The sequence below is a fragment of the Corvus hawaiiensis genome, chromosome 6 (assembly GCF_020740725.1).
Source record: "Corvus hawaiiensis isolate bCorHaw1 chromosome 6, bCorHaw1.pri.cur, whole genome shotgun sequence".
Lineage (NCBI taxonomy): Eukaryota > Metazoa > Chordata > Aves > Passeriformes > Corvidae > Corvus > Corvus hawaiiensis.
In genome coordinates this window covers 9,650,841-9,669,000 of record NC_063218.1, presented here as the reverse complement: position 1 = coordinate 9,669,000, position 18,160 = coordinate 9,650,841, and the positions used below count along the sequence as shown (strand labels likewise).

The following is an 18,160-nucleotide window of genomic DNA, read 5'->3' as shown; positions in this document are numbered from 1 at the left end:
AAGGGGACCAGCCTTGGTGCCCACTCCCCCGTACTGCGCAGCCTTACCGGGGACTCCCCGGAAGCGTGTCCCGCACCGAGGGAAAAGGTGATTCTAAAGCGTCAGGCAGAGCACGGAAAAAGTAATCCTCACCCCTACCCTCCCCTTTAAAAACCACCCAACCAAACATTGAAAAGAAGGCAGTTGTGGGCTTTGGGATTTTTCGTTTTGTTTGTTTTTGTTTTGTTTCTTTGTTTTCCACTCTTCCTACGGGCTGTGGGTGCTCAAATGCATCTGGGCAGAAGTCACTGGAATAGTTCTAGAACCCCAAATCTACAGTGCAAGCAGGATACTAATGTGCTTGGGCAGGCTGTTGATTCACAGGGTAGATGGTAGCTAGGGCTGAGCGTAAGAAGCACCTAGGCAAGCAAGTGAGGGTTAAACTGGCATGATTAGAGTGACAAGAAATTAAACGCGAGACCATGGACTGCATACTGTCTCTCTTTATGACTTGCAAATTAGAATGGAAATTAAAAAGCTTGAACACAGAGATCCTCACGCCTCCCAGACACGGACAACTGAGCAAAAGATTGTCTGTAACTGTCTTTCATTAAGTGGTGTCAGGCTTTCCTTCCCCTGACCTTCACCAGTTGTTTACAGGAGGGTTTTCGATCTCCCATTGGAGAGAAGGGTCACGAAGAGGCAAGACACCGAGACAGAACGGACCCGAGATCAGCTCTGAGCTGCCAAGCCCAGGCAGTGACAGGAGAGTCCTTGCACCAAGTTGTCTTACCCAGCCCTCCCTACGAGGCAGGTCACGACCTGGGGCTTACTTAAGCCCCTACTTTGCTCCGGACTTGTGAGATCCACGTTGTGGCTTGCATTGCCCTAAGGGCAGGCGGGACATGGTCTCGGCATGGCAGGGAGCCCCGTTATTGTGGTGGGAACTGAAAAGGGGTCCTGTAGGCTGGGCTGGGCCCCGCAGGACAACAGGTGTGGCAAGGAAGCACAGGTAAGATGAGCAGAGAGTAGAGCGCCAGAAACAGGCACCCAAGCGTAGAGCTGGAAGGAGAGCTACTTAGAGGCAGGACGGAGTTGGCCAGCCTGACTCACCTCGGGGACAGAGAGGGAATCTGCCTCTGGGGGTGAATTTAGCCACTCTTCTCCGTGTGTTCCCCCTGTCGCTTCTGGTGCAGGCATATCCCGCCTGCGGAGTCGCTGCTGAGGCATTGCAGAATCACCCCGGAGCTGGTACTGGTATCCCCCTAACTGGTGACCGGGAGAGGGCCGGGGGCTTCTCCGAACACCCTCCCCCCGGGCCCCAGGGGTGTCCTGGCGGTCGGTCCAGCCCTGCAGCTTCAGCCGGGCCCCGCCAGTTCTCCGGGGTGGCCGCGTCCCCAGGTGCGTGTGAACACGCGCGGGGGAAGGCGGGGGGCTGTGTCTGCCGCTTTCACCGATACGATCGCTATTTTCTCCGCAGCGTGCAAGGGCTGAAGTTTCCCTTGATGGTCTCAACTGCCCGCCCCGCAGATCAATTAAACCCAGAGCCGGCCTGATCAACATAAAGGGGAGGCCGCACAGCAAACAAACAAACCAACCCAAAACAAACCGGCGCCCCCGCGGCTCCCAGGGCCCCCCCGCGCCCCCCGGGCAGCCCGCGGTGGAGAGCGCCCGGGAACGCCCCGAAACCTGCAGCGCCCCGCGGGGAAACAGCTCCGCTTTACCCGCAGGGAGCGGGAGACACCCCCGGAGCCCTCCCCGCTGCCCCGTGGGCCCCGGGGCTCCCCGAGAGAGACGAGGCCGGGGGAAGCCGCCTCCAGGGCGGCGGGGAAGGGGGTTCCCGAGGGGTCCTGCTGCCCCCTCTGAGGTCCGGGCCCCGCTTGGTTTGCCTCGGGGCCGGCTTTGAATCGGGCCGTGCCCGCCTCCCCTGGCCTCCCTCCCAGCCCGCTCTGCCATCGCTCTCTTTAAAGAACCACTCATTTATCGTGTGTTCCTAATTATGTTTTATTCAGCTATTCATGAGCTATTTGGTGTTCCACTGACTAGGGTTATTCTTGCTCTGCTTTCCTTTCCCTCCCTCCCCCTCTTCCCTCGCTTTGATGTCCTCTTGCATATTATACAAACAAGATCAAAAGCTACTTTTACCACCTCCGCCAACCTCACACAATATTTGTTACGGGAGAAAGTGTGTTTCGGGTCGAAACGCTGGCTTGTTAGAGAGAGGTACTACCCAGCTGAAACCGGGGGGAGGGAGGGGAGAAGGGGAAGGGGGGGCACAATATCAAGTACATGAACTTTAAAGTGAGCCCTATTACCACGTTGTTTAAAGGTCTGATCATGTCAGGTATAATACTGAAGAAAAATGTTATGTCGGACAAAATGCTTATATTTTCCTGCAGTATTAATGAGAAGCTTGCCCTGGGCTATTTCCCCATCTCAGAGGGCAGCAGATGCAAAAAGTCCTTGGGGAGTAGATCTTTGAAATTTCATCAGCATTCATGGGTGACCTAGCCTTTTCAAGCACAATGATAGACATGATAAATCATCTTTGCAACGAATTGTAATTATCCTTTATATGGCCAGGTTGCCTCTTGAAAAGCAGATATCTAACACTTTTCCACATTGCTTCCAGATTTCAGTGAGGGTGTCAAAAGTCTTGTGCCATCCTTCTTCCCTGCTGCTGACCATGTTGTGTGACATTAGCCCTAAACCCCTGAGTGTGCCAGAGTCAAACTACTCTATTAAGTTACACGCTTGCCTGTATTGAACTAAATTTAATTCCTCTTCTCTCTTACCCAATGAAATTATGTGGTGCAGTGTAAGATAGGATTAGAAGTATATCATTATAGCAATTAATACTATAATGCCTCCATGATTAGTGTGCTACATTGAATTTCATGGATTTTTGCTCACTGTTGCCTAGATTTCCCTTGGGTCCTCTAGCCCAAACCATTGTATTCTTAGTAAATTAAATGTGAAATCACAGCAATATACTTAATAAATCCACTATCACCTGTACAGTGTATTAATAAAGGGGTCCGGTGCAACCTGTACAGCGTCACCTTGCAGCCTGAGATGCACACACTGGGAAGGCCATTTCCCTCGAGATGGGAGCTGCCTACCATGTCCCTCCTCTCCTGCCCAATTTTCTCTCTGCTTGCAGAGCAGGCCCAGGGGGGCAGAACTGTGGGAGCCCAGCACTGCTCACCCCAAAGCAGGGCACAAAGGGGATTCATTTAGGCTCGCGGCTTGCAGGCAGAACGCCTTGCTCCATGGTTATTTGTGGAAGGGAATGCATTGCAATGCAGTAACCCCACACCATGCTTGGGGACTTGGATGCAATCCCCCACCCAGGGAGGTTCAAGCCTTTTCCCACCTCCCCTCAGGGAAGAGGCGGAGGTCTTTAAAGAGAAGCCTGTTTGAAGTGGCCCTGATGGAAATGGGGTTATTTCAGAGGTACAGTAATGGCTGTCTGGTTATCTGCAGCCAGGGCTCTGTGGAGGGGAGATAAGATATTTATTAAGAGACCCGTTTTAATGCTCAGGGATCGCTTTCAGAGGGCCCAAGAAAAATGGACTTTATCTAGTATATTATTATGTACAGTCACCCTGTTGATGTTTTACTTTAGTTTAGACACCATGAATAAAAGGTAATAACTTTCCCTTCAGCTCGTTTATCGGCAAGACACCTGAGGGCAGTGGGGTGGGGAGATATTTGCTTTAATAGGGGTGATTAAAGGAAGACTCTCCAGGATTAGGGGTGAGGTTGGGGTTGCACAGGGACTCTCGGTGCCTGACATTCAGGATATCTTTTAGACCCAGACCTTCCTAGGGACTTTGCCAAGAGTCAGGGAAGAGGGAAAAACTGTGGTGAGGAAGGGAGATGTGGTGGGCTGGAGGTGGCATGAGGACAGGGAAGGCCTGGGCTCTCTTTGAGGCCAGGCCAGCATGGTGTGAGTGCTTAAATTTGGTTGGTCTGAAAATGTGGGGGATGGAGACAGATGCCTCAGGCCTTCTCCAGAGCAGGCAACAAGCCTTCATTTTTCTCTGCTGTTGAATGTTTCCAGGCCAAGGTGGGAAAGACTCCAATGCATGGGAAATGACACTTCATGCTTCTGGTTCTAGTGATGGGCACTGTTCTATCTCATGCTGAACACCTGAACTGAGAGCCTGGGTGGGGACACTTATTGCCTGGACTGTTGATGTCCATACCACCATTTTGCTTGAATAGTTTTTCATTCTGCCCTCCTCTTCACCCACTTCTTCCTACTCCCTTGGTAATGTGACACCTCCCAAGCACGGGGATCTTCTGTGGCAGGGGAACATCCCACTTATGCGGAGGAGGGTGGTGGAAGACTTTGAATGCATAGTGGTGCACAACAAGACAGGAGGCTGGGACAGGGTTGGTGGGGGGTGAGAGGGTGAGTCTGGGCAAGATGGCCCAGGGATTGAGTCCCTGCAGACACTATTCCCAGATGGATCCAGGGACCAGCTAACACACTGGCACATCTTGGGTCTGATATTTGAACATCAGGAAGAGATGCAATGAGGAGCCAAACAAATCCTTGCACCTTTGCTGTAAGCATCTCACCACTCCCATCCTCCTCTCCTCCCTCCCAGCACTGCTTGAGTGCCTGCCTGTTACATCTGTACACCTCGATCCTACAGACACACACATTAACTCACTTCCTTCATTTAACACACACAATCATCATCAGCTGGAAGCCCAGAATAGGCAACTGAGTAAATTCAGAAAAAAAAAACTACAGTGTCTTTTCGTGGCCATAGAGACTTAAGACTTCTCTCTTCTCTCCCCTTCCTCTATTTCCTTTCTTTCCTCCCTCCCTCCCTTCTCCCTTAATTCCCCTTCTCTTTCCTCATCTCTATCTCTCCTTTCCTCCTTCCCTCCCCGCTCTCCTGTAGCCGCCACCGTCCCGTAGCTCCCTCCCGACGTGCCGGGCTCCGACCGGGGCCAGGCTGCGAGGCAGGAGCTCAGCCCTGCCCCGGACGCAGTTGCGGATGGGAGCAGTGGGCCCGGCTGCCCCCCGCCCAGCAGCACCCGGTGGCCGGGCGGGGCGGCCGGCGCGGAGCCGGTATAAACAGATTATTCAACTCCCTTTCACTGCGGACTGTATGAAGCTGCATAATGCCTTTGTCGGGGAGGATTATTTGTTTAGCGGGAAAGTACGCGGGAAGGGATTAACGCTTTGCCCGGAGCCCCCTCCCCGCTTCCATCCATCCCGCCCCGACGGAACGGGCCGCTCCTCAGCGGGGATCCCCGAGCTCTGCCCGGCCCCCGGGCTGGGACACGCGGCGGAGGCGGCGGCGGCGGCCGGAGCGGCAGCCTGCAGGGAGGGCTGCCCGATCCGGGAGCATCCATCGGGGCACCTGTGTCTCGGCCCCTCGATGAGGAGGAGCTCGCTCCTTCCTGCCGTCCGCACCCACTGCAAATACAATTAAGCAGAGGGGAGAAAAGAGGGGGAAGCTTTTTGGAGAAGTCAAAGGCCGCGTCCCTTCTGGAAAGTGCTTCACCTCTGCTCCCTCAGGTTTTCCTTTTTTTTTTTTCCCCTTCCCTTTTTTTTTTTTTTTTTCCTGTGCGTGTCTTTTTTCCCTCCTAAACTGACTTCACTGGCAGCTTTTCCCTCCTTGCGCTCACCCCAGAGGAGGAGGAGAAGGAGGAGGGAAAAAACAACCCACCAACCCAGCCACTAAACCCACCCAGCAGTGGATGGGGGGAGGCAGGAGGCTCGCAGTGCGGGCTCCTGGCCAGCGGGAGGTGGGAGCCCCCTCGCTCGGCGAGCTGATGGCCGGCGGCGGGGGAGCAGGGCGCTGCCGGCCCCGCGCACCCAGCGCAGCGGCGGCCCCGGCCGCGGCCCCAGCGCCGGTGGGGCGCTGAGGGCTCCGCGCCCGCGCTCGCTCGTCAGGCAAGGTGCGCTGAGGGGGGATAAAACGGGAGGGAGAGCGGCGGAGAGCAGCAGAGAGAGGCAAGGAGACTGGCGGGTCTCTGCCCGGCTGCTGACTACCTCACCCCGGCGGCGCATCCTGGCATATGACGGAGTAACTCACCCGCGTCTGGCTTTTTTTTTTTTTTTTTCTTTTCTTTTTTTCCCTCTTCTTTTTTAAAGGGTGGGAGGTGTTTGCTATTTTATCCCCCCCTTTTTTTTTCTTTTTTCCCCCCCCCTCTGTGTGCGTGTGTGTATACAAATACATCGCCTCCGCTCAGGGAGCCGGATATTTCCAACCCCAAACTATGGCTTTTCAAAAATCGCCCGATGCCTCCAACGCCACGAGGAAAAATCCCGGCCTCTTGGAGATAGGAGCCTTGTGTTTGGACTCGGAGATCATCTTCGGCTTCACCAGCCACCTCCTGCGGAGGAAAGCCAAGGTAATGGGATCTTGCCGTGGTCCGGGGGAACTGGGGTCCGGGAGGGGGTCGAGGGCCGACTCACGGGAAGGGGGTGGCAAACTTGGCGGTGCGAAGTTGCGGGCGGCGGTGCCGGGCAGGTTTCAGCACCATGAACAGTCCTGGCGGCACCGCGGAGCGGCGCGGAGGGGCGCGGGGGGACCGCGCTGCCGGACTGCTCCTGGGGCTTCCCCATGGGGACCGCGCCACCTTATGTGACCTCGGTTTCAGATGGGGAGTGGTGGCACCGCGTTTTGCTATTTCCAGGAGGGCTTTGTACTTACCGAGAAAAAGAGGTTGCTTAGCCCCGTAGCGCGGCTCACCCCAGTGCCGGCCGGGAAGCCCACCCCTTTATCCCCCGCCCCGTCCAACCCGAGCCTTGGAGACGCGGGAGGGTTTTTCAGACGTTGTTTGGGCACAGGAGATTTCGGAGGAACTTCCCGGAGAGCAGCATTGCCCCGAGCAGGCGGGAGAAGGAAGCCGAGGCGCAGCGCCCGGGTGCATGTGTCTGTGCGAGTCCCGCTTCCCCTCCCGCCCCAAGAGGGGCACACGGCAGCTCCTGGGTACCAGCCCGTGCCCCCCGTGTCTCCGCTTCACTCCCGCACCCAGACTTTTCTCGGGCTGCCGGCGGGCGGTCCGGGCGGGCGGGGGGGGCACATCACAGTGTAGGGGGGGCTCTGCCCGACGTGCGGGGCGCGCCTCAGGGCTGTGCTCGTCGCCCACGGCCCCAGCCGTGCTCCAGGGTATGCACCCTTGGGGGTGGGGCCGGTGGGGCGCTTCACACACGTGCTTGGCAGAGTCAGAAAAGTTTAACCGGCGGGGGAGAGGTGCCTCTTGGGCGGGATTATTTTTTCCCCACTCTTTGTGTTCGGCGCTGCCCACTTCACCACAGACCCTACCCCACGCGCCAGCAGCACCCACTCGCGCGGTGGAGGGGAGGGGGCCCAGGAGCCGCGTTGGCATCTCCGGGGAAGCGGCCGCCTTCTCCCGGCGCGGCCCCGCGGGGCTCCGGCTGCGCTCGGGCTCCTCCGTCGCGGGCGAGACCGCGGGCGCGGCGGCGCCGGCAGGGGGCGCTCTGGTCACAGAGACGGCGGCGGCCGCGCCGAGCGCGCGGGGCCCGGGCACGTCTCGGCCCCGCCACCGCCGCCCGCGCGGGACCGGCCCCGTGACAGACAGCGGCACGCGCTTCTCTCTCTGGGGGCAAAAACTAAAAAAAGGAGAAAAGTGCTAAATATACGAGCCGGAGCGGCAGCCAAGTAGACAATTAGCTGCGAACGTTAATTTCTCCATCTGTCAGGTCAATTTTCGCGTGTAGGAGCATCCCGTCGCGCCCGCTGAGCGGCGGGGGAGTCGGCCCCGCGGAGTCTGTGCCCCGCGGCACCGCGCATCTGCCCGCGGAGGGGGGGCACCGTATCCTAGCCCGCGCAGGAGAGCGGCAGTCGCGGGGCGGAGCGAGGGGAGCGGATCCCGGCCGGACCCTTGAGCCCCGCTGGCAGCTGGTCCGCACCCCCAGCGCCGCTTTTCTGCCCCCGCGCCGGGACCCGCACCCCGCGCCCGGCCCTTTTTTCCGACTCCCAAGGAACTTGAGTGTTAGAATGTGAAGGAGGCAACGACTTAAGTGACACTGATTTTGGGACTATCCCGTAGGGTCACTGTGAAATGGCATCTTTCTCGCCCCGCCGCTATCCCAAACCTAAACCCAAACCCCAGCCCGCCCCGGCCGACGCTCCCCCGCCCCGCTTACCCCACCCCACCCGCCCCCGCCCAGCCCCTCCTCCCCTGTCCTCCAAGCACTTTTCCAGCTTTTTTTGCCGACGTGCTCCCGTGCTCTGGGTCCTTCCCCGTGCCGCCCTGGGGAGCTCACTCCGCCTCCGTCTCCCATCCCAAACTTCACTCCTGTCTCATCATGGGAGGCAGCATCACCTAGAGCGGCAGCCCGGGCGGCGGGGACGCGGTGCGATCACTACTGGCACCCCTGACCCTCGCCCCGCCATGGGTGCCCCGGGCCGGCCGCGCCGCCGGGCACCGCGCCGCCCGCACTAGCGGAGCGGGGCGCGGGGCAGGGGAGCATCCCCCGCTATCATGATCACGGCCGCCGGCAGGAAGGCTCTGGGACCTGATCCCCGGGCGCCGGTGGTAAGTTGCTACAACACTCCTCCCCACGGCTGAGCGCTTTTTTTTTTTTTTTTTTTTTCCCTTTAAAAAAAAAAATTCCTCACTTTTTTTTTTTTTTTTCCTCGCGAGGAGGGTGGGAGCAGCGTTGCCTCCGCGTCCCGCGTTGCTGAGCTGTGCTGTCTCCGCAGGTGGCGGAGGGGAGCGCGGCGCGGGAGCTCTCCCCGCGGAAGAGGCCGCCGGCCGCCGCCGAGGAGGAGCGCTGCGCCAGCCGGCCGCCGCCCGAGGGAGCGGGAGCCGCCGCGGGGGCCGAGCCGCGGCCGCTGGAGCGGGCGGCGGCCGGGGGCTGGTGCCGGAGCTGCCAGGCGCAGCTGGCCGAGCTGAGGAGGCAGGCGGCCCGGCTGGCTGCCGGCGGCTGCCCGCCCAACGCCCCGCCGGTAAGTGCAGCGCCCAGCACCGCTGGGGGGTTGTGGGGAGGGGCGCGGGAGCCTGGCCCCGGCCCGCACGGGGTCACAGGTACATCCCCAAAGGATTTGGGAGGGGAGCGTGGCCGCAAAGCCGGAGATGTCCAACCCAGGAGGGTTCTTCAGAAGTTCAAGGATTTCCCGTCCCCGGACTTCTACCAGAAAGCGAAACTGTGCGGCTGGACGCTCACCCGCTGTTACAGCGACCGGCTGGCAGAAACAGTTAAAAATAAAATAGGGAGTTTGGGAAGAGGAGCGAAAGAGCTGAGAAGCGGCTGTGCGGCTGCTGTCCGAGACGCGCCCTCGGGGCCGCCCCAAAGCCCTGGTGCCGGGAGCTCCCCGTGTTGCTCCGCAGGACCTGGGGCCGCCCAACCCTGTTGACAGCGCCCCGGGGATGCCGGCTCGGTGTTGCGACTGGGATTTGCCTTCATCCTTCCTAAGAGAAGCTGCCGGTGGTAGACGTTCAGCTCCTCCTTCCGAGAAGCCCATAAAGTGCAGCTGAGAATCAAACACTCATGTTTATGGCACTGGAGGAAACTTTGAGGGGGATGATTTTTGAGTGGGCTGTGCTTTTGCCCTCGGGGTACTTCAGTGTGCCTGGCTGGCTGATGGGCTCACTCCTGTCCTTAATGTCCCTTGGGCAAGCATTAGCTGTGTCATTTTCCTCCAGTTTGTGCTGCATGGTGGCACTTCATACCTGGTAGGGAATGGAGAAAGTGCATGATGATGCCAAGAGGTTCCCTCTTACCCAAGTGCAGCTTTATTTGTGTGTATTGTAATTGTCTGCACAGTTTTTCCTTTCCGTGTTTATGTCTAGCAAGGGTCTTTATTATCCTTGTCCCTTTTCCTTTGTCAGAGCAGGTAGGGCAAAGCTTTTGAAAGGTGAAAAAAGACAGTCTTGGTATAGAGTCTTGCCTAGACATCTGAAGAGATCCTGAGAATTAGCTGATGGGGCAAAATGCAACAGAAGACCCTGAGATTCTGTTTCAGGACACACAAAACGTATGTTGGGGTTTTGATAACATTTGGAAGTAACGTATTGTTTTCTAAACAATGCTTATCTGGATGTTTGCAAGAATGGGGAGGAGGGTCTGAAGAGGAAGCCAAACCCTACTGACCTTCATTTTCATTCAGAGAGTTCCTGTATGATCTACAGAATTCCCATTGAATCTAAATATAGTTTTGTTTGGAAGTGCATTGTGGAGCAGTGTCCGAATGCAGAGCGAGGTTTGGATTTTCAAGCCAGGTCCAAAGCCCTTTGAAATCGAGAGGAATCTCTCTTTTGACTTGCTGGGTTTGGAGCGGGCTCTTATTTCTGTGGTGTAAAAGGTGTATCTTACGTCCCTGGATTCAGGACTGCTGGACCTTTTGTTTTCTTGGTTGCTGCAAATGGTTGAAAGGAGTTTAATTTGCCATGTGAAATGCCTGAGATAGGCTGTTTCAATGAGGAGCACAGAAACCCCTGTTCCTGTTGTTGGGGTGGGCCTCTGCCATGAAGAATTGTGTCCTATCTGGGAGCGGATCTCTGCCATGGGAAAAAAAATTCCAGTGTAGGAGAGTAGGGGGCCTCAGCCAGGTGTTCAGGTGAGGAGACCTGTGAGCAAAGGCCTGTTTGTGTGGTCTCCTTCCTGCACGTCTCAGGGGACTTCCTTGATAAGCACTTGATGATGGGTAAATTAATCCCCCTTTTCTGCAGGGTTTCAAAGCATGCCGAGGAACGTAATAAAATAGGAGTCGTCACAGTGTAAGAACCTCAGCAGACCTGAGCACGGAGTAACAGATACCTGGAGTTTACTCAGTGTGCAGTATGCAGTAGGGCTCGATGGTTGAAATTTTTTGGAAACTGTATTCTCTGACACTTGTGAGACCTGTAGCCTAATTGCAAGCTCAGATTCCCTCTAATCCTGGTGTGGTGAGCAGCTCCTCAGGAAGGAAGATGCAATAAACAGTTGTACTTACTGCCTCGTGAGCGTGAAGTAGGTTAGCAGGAGATAACAGTCAGGGGTTCGGCTACTCAGCTGCTGTGAATTGGCCTTGCAGTGGGAATCTGATGCAATATGCTGGCAGGGTGAGCACTGTGTAATGTTTGTGCCAGAAAGGCAGCTTGCTTGATTTTCCCCCCTCCCTTTCTTGTTTAATTATATAACAAGACATCTGAAAAAGCAGCTCCTCTCTGTAAGTTTCATGCCCATACAATGCAAGTCCAGAGTTTCTTACAAGCTCTTGTAATGCACTGTCAAACTAAGCAACTACTGGATGAGTAAACACTAGAAGGCTGCTGCTTGGAGCATGCTGCTCTCAAAGGATTTACCTCCTTTGCCATAATAATTAAGAGATCTTTCAGCACAGATTCAGAAAGGTTTCCACACCTGGTTGAAAGCCCTTTGGAAAGGTGGGTGGGTGCCTCAGAGATGAAAGAAGGGCTAGTTTCCTGCTGTTGATATCTTTCCTGATGAAAGAGTGGAGGTGTATTCTCATGCGTGGGGCAGCTGACAAGGGATTGAATTCACATTAGAATAGAAAGCCAACGTACTGTTTGCAGTCTGCAGGGATAACAAATCTAATTACTTGAGAGGGCTATGATTCATACAGTTTGTGTTGTTATCCTTTCAATTAGACATATTTAAAATATATAAATAATTTAAAGTTTCGGTGCTCAGATGATGTGCATTGATTACAGAATACTGTTAGTTGTTTGCCTTCTCTTCAAAGTCCTCCAAATCTCTGTGGACAGCTGATAAAAAGATACACCTCTTTGCTTATGTTAAAACTCTTTAAAACAGTCTCCCGAGCACAAGATTTACTGCATCCTACACTCTCAATTTCCTTCATTTTACTGCTGCTGCCTTTACAGTTTTCCACCACAGTGAGGCCTGTGTGTGAATCAAAATGTGATTTTCATTAAGTGTGGATGGAACCGAGCAAAATTTAATCTGAAATTATCCCAGATTAACATTTTGGTATTGCAGTTTGGCATCAGTTACTGGGTCGTGCACTGAACTAACATAGGAGGGAAAAACAAGGTGTCTTGGTTTACTCCTAATTGAAAGTTTTGCAGGCTGTGTCCCTGGAGAGTTGGTAATGGGATACAGGATCCCTACTGCCAGAGTTCTGGCTGGAGCGGAGAGCAGGTTGCTGTGCCTGGAAGTTGTTGCTGTTGGCAGCTGTGGGACAATCCAGGGGAAATGAGTTGGTGGTCTGTGTCTCACTCCTAGTTGGCAAATAGCCTTGTCACAAACCACCACAATTACCACTAATTGGCATAATTGTTGGCAGTTTCAGGGACAGGCTGAGGACTGAATGGGATGTAGATTAAATTAGTAATAATATTACTTAGCATTACTTACTAAATTCTTCATAGTGCTTCAAAAATGCTAATTAATCAATTTGTGTGATGCCCTTGTTGGGTAAAACCCAAACATGCTGTCATTTCTGAAGAGGTGTATGTCAGAGTGAGGTATGTGTCTCCAGCAGGAAGTGGAGAGGCAGGAACTCTTCAGTATGAGAGATGTGCTCCTGTAGCTCCATTTCTAGAAGTAAACTCTGTGCTACCTCTGGCACAGGCAATAGCCTTAAGGATATACAGCTACTGTAAAATGGTTTTAGCTAATGCCTTATGAGCAGAGGAAAAAAGGCCTTGTGGTGTGAGGAATGCACACACAGATGCAACTACATCCACAGAAGGGATTTATACTGGTGTAAATACTTTGGTTGTAGAAAATTAATGCTTGTGCCCAGGTATACTGTATTAAAAGAATTGTTTTATCAGTACTGAAAGGAGGCCAAGCCCAGCAGAAGTTCACTTTGGAAGTGATTAGCTTGGATGATCACGTTTCTCCCAGCCCAGGGATTCAGACAGCCCATTTCACTTTTCCCCATCCACCCTTACCCCCAGTCTGAGCAGTTACTACGGTAGCTACTGAAAGTGCAGGCGGGTGCCAGAGGCAGCATGAAACAGGGCAGAAACATTCATATTGTGTTATATTCTGAGTTCAGGAATTTCTTGCTGTCTTAGTTTTAAAGAGCTTCTTTTCTTTCCTGTTCTGTTGTTTCATTTTTAATTTTTACCCGTTACATTTTTACCTGTTACATGAGGCACACCACTGAACGGCTTCCAAGGGTCTGAAGGACATAGAAGACAGTGTGGCTCTATTGTTGATGGGGTTGGCAATTTTTTATTCCCCAATACCTAGAAAGTCCTGTATTCCCAGTTGCCCAGGTAAGCTGCACCTGGGTACGAAGTATCACGCTGCCAGGCCTGGTCTGCAGGGAGCCTCAGTGACCGGGACAGGCTATACCTTTGTTGCTAGTGAACCATGAATCATTTCAGGGAGCTGAGCAAGTCCTAGCCTGCTGTATCCTTGTCAGGGCTTGGATTTACATTAGCCAGAGTTGGAGGAATCTTGGGTTCTCTGGGAAAAAAGGGAGGATGGCACTGGCTTTAGACGTGCTGTTTACTTGGATGTGTCTTACCTGTGCAAATGCCAGACCGTGCTGCTGGACTGAACTCCCATCACTCCTCCTTCTGCTCAGAATGATGGTCTCTTGGGGGCACACCTGTATGTGCTGCTGATTGCGTCACATGAGGTGGAGATGAAGAGCAGAGTTTTGGGATGGGCATGCTCTTCCCTGTGGGTTTCTCCTGTATGCTAAATAATCCCCCCGTGTTTCCACAAGCAGCATAACTAGGGAAGGAGGGTTTGGTAGGATGGATTTTCACTGCATTTGTTCTTCCCATCCTTCTGCATTAATCCTAGCTGTTCCCTCCTTGTCCCAGATGACTCCATAAGAGACAGCATCTTCTCTGCAGCTGCACACACTGTTTGGTTGACAGTAAGATAGTACTTGGACATCTGGCTGCTGCCAAACAACTAATAACACATGGGTACTGCCCAATTTCTCTCACAGACAGTTTGTGGAAGTTGTAGGAAATTGTTCTGAGCCTTCTACCTCAATTTCAGATCATTTGACAGGTTCAAAAGCTGTTAAGGAGGGCTGTCAGTAAGAAGGGTGGAAAGAAGGGCAGTGGAGCCATTCTTCTTGCTTTGGAAAACCAGGCTGAGAGGACAGGCATGGGGGTTGAGGACTGTGGTCTTAATGTGTGAGAGTCAGGGATGCTTTGTAATTCCCACCTTGGCTACTCTGATGGCCTGGTATCAGCAGAAATAGTGGCAAGGAGAGCTCATGTGATCCCTGGCCCCCAGCACCTGCCTCCTCACTGTGGTGTGCATTGTTGAGTGCTCCAGGAGCCTGTGCTACATGTGGAGCAACCTGGGAGAGGGCTCTGTGTCCTCAGTGTTTGCCTTCAGGGTCATGTTCCCCTGAAAGAACAAGGATTCAGAGCATATGGGGGCTTCTTGCACCATTTGAGGTGCATGTGGAATAGGTCTAAGCTTTAGAAGCAATCCTCAGCTTCACTGCGTTTTCCTTCCTGTGCCCGTTGTTTTCTGTCAGTGTGTCAGCCCTTACTACTGGGTAGCCCTTACTGCCTTGAATTTGGGAGTCACAATGGTGACACAGCTGAGTCTTGGCTAAGTTTGGGGTCCTCTGTTACTTAGGGGCTCTTCTTATTTTCGTGGGAGGTCTTTCTGCAACTGCATTGATATGGGTAAGGGGAATTGAGTGGGAGAGCTGTCTTTCACAGATTGCTCTCTAGAGGAATCCAATTTTCACGGCTCTTTACAAGCACTAAATGCACCTTAAAATGTTCTATATTTAACATTTCAGAAATACATAAGTGGAAAAGTAATGTCTTAGTTAAAAAACATGAAACTACGGGGCATTTTTTAAAGATGCACATTAAATATTTAATTTTGTGAGAGAGACTCTTGCAGAGACTTGGCCGTGGAGTGCTCCAGGCAATGAGCTCAGATGTGGATTTCAGGTACGTGTGCAGTCTAATAACAGGGTTAGTGACAGCACTGTGTCAAATGTGTTGACACGAGCAGTTCCCCTGTTTCAGGCAGCGCAGTCGTTCCCCGTATGACAGGACAGGCTGTGGAAACTAATTGTAATGTGTTTGCTTTAGACACTTAGGATTTTCAAGCATGGCCTTTTAAAATACAGGTGAGAGGGATTATCTTGCAGTTTGGATGCTGGAGGCAAGAGACTTTCTCACTGGGGGATCTGAAGTGGGGGAGTGGGGATTTCACAATTAGCTGAAGGTGCTGTGGTCTCCCGGCTAGCTGAGGGTAATTAGTGTTGCTCTGGCTCTTTCTCTGGCTAATTCCTTCAGCACCCTGCCCTATTAGGGGGAAGGGAGGAAACACATAAACCATTTCAAAATCCCAGGGGGTGGAAAAGAGCATCTGCTCCTAACATCTGAGGTTACTTTGAACCTGTTGAAATATGTAGTAGCTGCTTTATTGTTTTTGCCAAGAGTTTCCACCTACAGTGATCCCAACCTCTGACTTGTTAACAGTGAGGTTGTTGGAGGCAGCAGTCATCCTCCTCCTCTTCCCTGGCTCACAGCAGCTGATAGTGGCTGCTGCTCTGGACCTGGCACTGCAGGGTGTAGGAGTCTGAAACCACCAAGACTTTCTTTTTTTTTTTCCCCCTCAAGACCACTGTGTTTTCCCCCACTGTGTTCACAGTTGCTGCATGTATCTCCTGCTGCTTGGGTACCCCAAAATAGCTGCACCCTCTGGGCCTGAGTTGTCCTTGCCACAGTGACAATGCTGACGTAGAGAAGAGCCAGTTAGTCCCTGGGCTTTCAGCTGGCAGGTGAACATTTTGTCATGAAAAGTGAGCAGAGATTTTGCTTCACCCTGGTTACATGAGGAGAATCTCTCTGGAAGCATCTGCATGTCTTATGGAATATTTTTCCATGCCAATGCTGTTGCCTTTCTCAAAACTGATTACCTTGAGGAACTAGATCTATTTGGATATTGGTCACACTGAGTATGGCAGGCAGCTGTCCAGTTGGAAGTACTGTATCTGCTCTTTATTATTTACTGGAACTAAGTGGAACTTAACTTGTCTGGATTTGTCTCCTTGTCCTCTGACTGCAGACCTGCAGCACTGGAATAACTATTTTGTATTTATGTATTCAGTATATCCCCAAGTGGAAGGCATCATTGGGAAGGTGGGAATCTTTTCTATTGCTGGCTGTGCTTGTGATTGGGACCTGCCTGACTTCTTTTACAAGTGTCTACTAATTTTGTGTAGTCTTTCACCTGAGTGATGTTTGGGAGACAACCTGGGCCTTACTTCCAGGAGAATCATGCTCCCTGCTGCGTGTGTTAACAGGAATTGTGTCCCACTGCAGGGATTCAAGATCTGAATGAATCCCCAGATCTGTCACTGAGTTTGTGGGCAAGCAGCTGCTGAATTTGGGCAAGCAGCTTAATATGCATGGGCTTAATTTCTCTTCTGCTCAGCAAAGAGAAAATGCTTCCATCTTTTGTCCATTTCCAGTAAAAACATCTTTTGTGGTGGGGACTGTCTCTTGCTCGTATGGCATTAAGCATCATCAACTGCTGTTAGTAGAGCTGACTGCTCCTGTAATATGCATAATAAGAATATATAAGATAGGAACACAGAAAACAGCGGGCTCTGTGACTTGAAACTGAACTTTCAGGTCAGATGTCAGGGAGGGGTTTCTGGAGCTGGGGTCACTGCAACAGCAGAAGGAGCAAAAAAAGCTGGGGATTTCAGATAAACTGTAGAGGTAGTAGCAGGTAGTCCTGAAAATCTGCTGGTTCACCAGCAGAGGAATGGTGAGGCTGTGGAAGGAGACTGAAGGTCTGTGGTGTGTGTCCAGCTGAAGTGGAGCTTCGGTAAGCAGCAGGTATCAGATCAGCTCAGGGTGAAGGGGTTAGAGCTGTGCTGATGGTATCTAAAAAAGGTGTATCTGCATACTGCACGATGCCTCCCTGTGATGGAACTGGAAAGCTGCCTTGTGGAAATGTGATGTGGCCTTGTAAGCTAGGGCCTCTTCATTGGCTTCAGTCCCTCCTACTGCTGTTGAACTTTATACCAAGGTGTATTACTTATTAGTTTTCCATAAGAAATGTGTTACTTTTAAATGGAAAGAAAGGTAAATTTTATAGAGGAACTTAAGAGCAAAGCTTCAAATTACTATTCCAGTCATTAGCAGGAGTAATATATTCTTCTCCAGGATAAGCTAAAGTGAATGTAAATCTTCGGTATATAGTTCTTTGGACTTACTTTGCTTTGAAGCTGTGTGAGTCTTTAAGACGTAGCTGGCAGATGTTCATTCTCATGCTGGAGAAAGAATGTTTAGTGTAAATATATCCACCTATTTTAGGCAGCATAATGCCATTGTTGTGTGTTTGTTTTATCACCAAGAGTCTGACTGCCATATACATCACCCTAATGTACAGTGAATCAGGGAAATCTCAGCTCTTGCTCACACAAAGAAGCTTAAGTGAGTACAACCATCCTTCTTTGAGTCAAGTCTTAAAATTTGTCTTCGATCAGCATTCCTGGAGTTTGCAAGCTGCTCTGAGTTTCATCTGGGGCTGGGCTGGCATTACCAAACATCAGTATCTGTGCAGGATTGACTGGAACACTGGACAGCTGTGGGAAGATGATCAATTTTCGTTTAGCTCTTAGCAAATCTTCCCCTGATGTTGCCGAGGGATTTTACACTGCTGGGTGAATGGGATAGGAAGCCTTCTGTACAGAACTGAAATGTGATACTTCTGGCTAGGTGGGCATTGACTGGCTTTCAGCCTGAATGGTGAAAGAGAAGCATTAGTCCTAGTTCTCCCAGCATTCAGAAGGTTATGTTTAAATGTGTTTCCTGTTTTATTGCAACATACCATTTGTTACAGCATGGTTTGTGTTGCTGTCCATGTGTATACATTGATCAGTGCTGATTGTACTGTAAATGGGCAGCGTTTGGCTTTGTGTTTGAACTCATTTGGGATGTTAGATGTACTCAGCTTGTATTGTATTCTCTTTTTATTGCCTTGTGTTGTTCTCACTGTATTGTATGTTGTAGTATGTATTTACTCATATTGGCACTGCTGCTTTTCTCCTAAATCTTAGACTACAGCAGTTTCCTACAGCTTGCATATAGCTTTATCAAGTAAAAATTTGTTTGCAGGGGTTGCCTACTGCTTTTGCATCTGAACTCCCTGAGGAGTTCAGGGATGGTGTCTATGCCCAGGGTACATCACATGGCCTTCAGTAGAGTGGTGCTGCTGGGTGTTTTGGAGGTGGTGAGACTACTGAAG

The 18,160-nt window shown here is 52.1% G+C and overlaps 1 protein-coding gene across 2 annotated transcripts in view; it reads left to right on the top strand.

Annotated features, from left to right (window-relative positions):
• Positions 1-6,178: 6,178 nt before the first annotated feature.
• The window catches only part of KIF26A (kinesin family member 26A), a 103,973-nt gene continuing 91,991 nt past the window's right edge, over positions 6,179-18,160 (top strand). The window contains exons 1-2 of one of the 2 annotated variants that reach the window (XM_048307627.1): positions 6,179-6,363; positions 8,685-8,930. In XM_048307627.1, coding sequence (XP_048163584.1) covers positions 6,229-6,363; positions 8,685-8,930 — 381 coding nt within the window. In that variant the 5' untranslated portion in view covers positions 6,179-6,228. The remainder of the gene's footprint in view (positions 6,364-8,684; positions 8,931-18,160) is intronic. The other variant, XM_048307628.1, reaches the window with a different exon arrangement.